We start from the raw sequence: 5,000 nt of genomic DNA on the forward strand, positions 1-5,000 counted from the left end.
GCTGGTTGAGGTAAGATCAACTTTTAATGTGTCTTTGAGGGTGTGTCTGTGTGTTTGTCGGGGTGAGGTTCACTTTCAGTTTGTCTGTGAGGGTGTGTCTGTGTGCTGGACAGGGTAAGGTCCACATTCAGTGTGTGTCTGAGGGTGTGTCTGTGTGCTGGACAGGGTAAGGTCCACCTTCAATGAGTGTCTATGAGGGTGTGTCTGTGTGCTGGACAGGATAAGGTCCACATTCAGTTTGTGAGGGTGTGTCTGTGTGCTGGACAGGGTAAGGTCCACATTCAGTGAGTGTCTGAGGGTGTGTCTGTGTGCTGGACAGGGTAAGGTCCACATTCAGTGTGTGTCTGAGGGTGTGTCTGTGTGCTGGACAGGGTAAGGTCCACATTCAGTGTGTGTCTGTGAGGGTGTGTCTGTGTGCTGGACAGGGTAAGGTCCACATTCAGTGTGTGTCTGTGAGGGTGTGTCTGTGTGCTGGACAGGGTAAGGTCCACATTCAGTGTGTGTCTGTGAGGGTGTGTCTGTGTGCTGGACAGGGTAAGGTCCACATTCAGTGTGTGTCTGTGAGGGTGTGTCTGTGTGCTGGACAGGGTAAGGTCCACATTCAGTGTGTGTCTATGAGGGTGTGTCTGTGTGCTGGACAGGGTAAGATCCACCTTCAGTGTGTGTCTATGATGGTGTGTCTGTGTGCTGGACAGGGTAAGGTCCACATTCAGTGTGTGTCTGTGTGCTGGTTGAGGTAAGATCCACTTTTAATGTGTCTGTGAGAGTGTGTCTGTGTGTTTGTCGGGGTGAGGTCCACATTCAGTGTGTCTGTGAGGGTGTGTCTGTGTGCTGGACAGGGTAAGGTCCACATTCAGTTTGTGTCTATGAGGGTGTGTCTGTGTGCTGGACAGGGTAAGGTCTACATTCAGTGTGTGTCTGTGAGAGTGTGTCTGTGTGCTGGACGGGGTAAGGTCCACCTTGCAGTGATAACCCATAACAAGTAGGAAACGGGGTGGGTGCTTTATGAGGACAGTTTATGGGTGGATGGGTGCGGCGGGGGCTGGATGGGGGTTGTACGTGGGTGTGCGACTCTGCATGGCTTGTGTTTGGGGAACTTTTATCCTTTATCTGCGTGTGTGTGTGTGTGTGTGTATCTGTGTGTGTGTTTGTGTGTAGCATACACTCTGTTGTGCGTGTGTTTTCAAAATTTAGGACGATGACATATTGGATGGCGATTGTGGAACAGGGGCATTGGTAAGTGGATGCGTGGGTGTGCCTAGCTGCATGTGTGTATGACAGCTGATTTCTTTATCTAATCTAAGCGCACGTGTGTGTGTGTGTGTGTGTTTAGAGGTGTGTTCGTGAGGGCATGTACGTGCGTGTGCGTGACCTTTAGCAGATAACCCAGAAAGAGGAATATCTGATTTGTAATTCGTAATGACGTCCTTCGAGATCAACACACCTGTGTCGGTTGACACAGCCGTTGACGTCATTGGCTTGAAATGAAAAGTCTTCGAATTTCCTTCTGTTTATCTTAAGAAGCCAATAGATAAACAATAGCAATCATCTGGACTGACTTACTCAGTCAAGATATGCACAAGACAAAGACAAGAAGAAGAAAAAGAAAGTCTATTTTAAGTCTGTCTGTCCATTTGCCAGATTGTCCAGCAGTAATTTTGTCTTAACACATGTGAGATTCATTTTTAATCCGTTTCTGAGAGAACTGAAACCGAATAGTCAGTAATCTGCTTAGTCAGTCTGCAGGAGGAGCTACTGGTAATGTCTAACCACTTAGTGTTTCGCATATCTCTGATTATTGATGTACACTTAGTGTTTCGCATATTTCTGATTAATGATGTAAAAACAAAATCAGTGAAGTAGCATCAACTCTGAACAACACTTCGCGGAGTCTGTGTCCTAGGCGCTGTTGACGCCGGAAGGGAAGCACACAGAATGTCAGTGATTCTGAGATTTAACCAAAGCAAGTCAAATTATGGAGCTTAGAGCCTCGCCGACCACTAAGGCCATCTCATCGCTATCGCCACGTTAATACCTACTACAAGGGTAAGAAAAACAAAACAAAACAAAAAAACAACAATAAAAACAAGTCACCGATTTAAAAATTTCCACTCAAAGATTTAAACAAACCGAACATTAAGAGTACTCTAAGGTAAGAGGACTGCTCATTGATTCGAACCTAGGCGTTTAGCATACACAGCCCTCCCCACCCCACCCACCCCACCCCACCCCCTCCCCTCCATCTGAGCCTTTCATTCCATACACACTCCTTACTTTGTGACACAGTTTGATTTATCCGAAGCACTGTGATCATCACAGTGACTTCAAATTAACACTGCTATTAGCATCGAAGGTGAATGTGCCATTTGAAATTTTGCTGCGTATCTTTACAGTGCGTTTAAAAATAGATGTTGTTCTGTCTTAAAGAAAAGGTTAATTTATCGCTGTTTGATGACTGTACCACGTTATAGATCTGTATGTATTTCATATTCTGACTCACCTTCATTCAATTATAGATAGATAGATGGACAGAGAGATAGATAAGTGTGTGTGTGTGTGTGTGTATTTCATATTGTAAATCACGTTAATTCCATTATATATATATGTGTGTGTGTGTGTGTGTGTGTGTTCCATCTCAGAGTGTTACATACTTTTTGCTGGATGATACCATGCTTCATGGTTGTGAACGTAGAACTCACTAGCGCGTTCACACACTTCCTTAGGCCTTGACTGATGAACACGGGAACAAACTAAAAACAAACCCCAGTTCTGTCCAGATCACTCACGGCAGTAAGGACCGTGGGCGCCGGTCTTGAGGTAGTACTTGACGTGGTCAGAGCCTGGTCGGGGTTTCACCAAGTCGGCCTTCAGGCCCATGTAGCTGCAGCCCCCCTCGCTGCACGGCACGCACTTCCCAGCCTGCCAGCAACATGCAGCGATCGTCACGTGCGTCACTTCACAAAATGCACAGCGAGGAAGCAGAGTCAAACTCGCGCGTGCTCGTGCTTGGAGCTCTCGAGCACGCGCACGGTCAACTTGTTGCGTGAACACACTCACATACGCGCGCTCATTCATGCATTACATTCACGCGCGAGCACACACATGCACACACACACTTGTTTGCACGTTAGCATGCATTCACACATATCTCTGTACGCACGTACAAATACACACATGTGTTTGCACGTACGAATACACACATATGTTTGAACCCACGTACACACACACACACACACACACACACACACACTTGTACGTGCGCGCAAAAATACACACACACACACACACACACACACACACACACACACACACACACACACACGTAGCTCTAGTTTGTCTGACTTTGTTCACTGTGATAAAAGAAAATAATATTTTCTGATTTCGTTAACCATACATCCAAACAGTGCATCTTTTCTTAGCAAAAAAAAAAAAAAAGTCAACACCAGATACACATGTTCGTTTCTGTTGGGGATTGGATAGACAAGAGAGTGTACATGCGTGTGCATGTGTGTGTGTGTGTGTGTGTGTGTTGACAGGTGTTCGTGTGCCATCGCGTTTGTGCGATTATGCCAGTGTTTACTTTCTCTGTCCACTTTGTTTTTTTTCTGAAAGGTACCCATTCTTTTTCAGGTTCCATGGCAACCATCCTGCTAATGATTCTGGTGTAATTCTTGTGTGCGTGTGTACAGTCACCTGTATATAAAATGCATGCTTATATTGTATACTCTTGAACGTTCAAATGCGCGTGTCCGTATGGGAAATCACAACCTACGTTGAAGCTATCCTCGCTGTCGCAGCGGTAGCCCTCGAAAGGACATGCACTGTTGATGGATTCGGTGAAGAAGTGGTAAGAGCGAAGGTGGTTGCACGCCACGAACTCTTTGGTCCCTGAAATTTAAGCAGAACAAAGCAACAAATATTTATTTGTGTAAATATAGTGAATAATAAGTGCCTTCTCAATTCGTCACTGTCCCTCACTCACATCATTTAAAACAGACATTTAAATAATAATCCTTTTCAAGCAGTCTTTATAGTTGAGGCACTCCATTCCATACCTGTATTCCATGCGTCCACACCTATGCCTTCCGCGTGTGTTAGAGTGTGATTGCTCATACGTGCCTGAGCGCGCGCGCGTTTGTGTGTGTGTGTGTGTGTGTTTGTGCTTTGTGTCCATTGACGTGTTATTGGAAAGCGTATTGAGAGCTTTAAAAGCGCGAAACAAATGCAGTTATCATAATGAGGTTAAAACTGTGCTAGATATTTATTGATTTGTGTTTGATCCACGCTAAAAATAAATAAATAAATAAATAAAGAGATAAAAACATGTTGCATTGGTTCGAGGCTCTTTTCGTCATGTTGTCGTGTCCTCAAGAAAGGCACTTCACTCTGACTCTTCTCACTCCACCCAGGTGTGAACGGGTATCTGACCGGTTGGGGGTGGTTGTTGAAAAAGCGGTAGCAGTGGATAGGGCCCCGCCTTCCTGTGCCGAGCCATTGACACAGTGGATGTGAGGCAACTGCTGTGCCAACTATCTGGGCGAGAATTTGATTGTGATGGAGGGCGTCATGTCCAAGTTACATCCCCACTCTTTCGGCCATGAGGGTTTTAGGACAATCGGTGTTGGGATGGTTCCCCAAGACCAGCTAGCCCCCGAGGCTGCAGCACTAAGAGCCAGTGCAATCTTGCCTCCTAGTTTGACAGTCATAGTCCTTCACAAAAGACTAAACTGTAAATGATTTCCCAACGCAATGGAAAAATTGCTGATCATACAGCTCTCAGTTTGCTGTTGGCCCACCTGTAAACTTATGCCAGCCAATCTGTGATATAAGCAGAGGCATGACATACCTTAATAACCTTATACAACACAACACAACACAGCGTAACGCAACACGACACGACACAGCACAGCACAACACAGCACAGCACAGCACACTACCTAGGACCAGGCCCTCATTGAGCAGGTGGGTGATGGCACTGTCCTGACAGCCTGGCTGGTCGT

General features: G+C 45.8%; 1 protein-coding gene across 1 annotated transcript in view; it reads right to left on the minus strand.

Moving 5' to 3' along the window:
- The window catches only part of LOC143280237 (pancreatic triacylglycerol lipase-like), a 27,548-nt gene that overhangs the window by 8,808 nt on the left and 13,740 nt on the right, over positions 1–5,000 (minus strand). Inside the window, exons 6-8 of the mRNA XM_076584870.1 lie at positions 4,938–5,000; positions 3,773–3,888; positions 2,787–2,919 (exon numbers count right to left, since the gene is read on the minus strand). The exon at positions 4,938–5,000 is cut by the window's right edge and continues 54 nt beyond it. Of these exons, the coding sequence (XP_076440985.1) occupies positions 2,787–2,919; positions 3,773–3,888; positions 4,938–5,000 (312 nt within the window). The remainder of the gene's footprint in view (positions 1–2,786; positions 2,920–3,772; positions 3,889–4,937) is intronic.

This window comes from Babylonia areolata, chromosome 3 (genome assembly GCF_041734735.1).
Source record: "Babylonia areolata isolate BAREFJ2019XMU chromosome 3, ASM4173473v1, whole genome shotgun sequence".
NCBI lineage: Eukaryota > Metazoa > Mollusca > Gastropoda > Neogastropoda > Buccinidae > Babylonia > Babylonia areolata.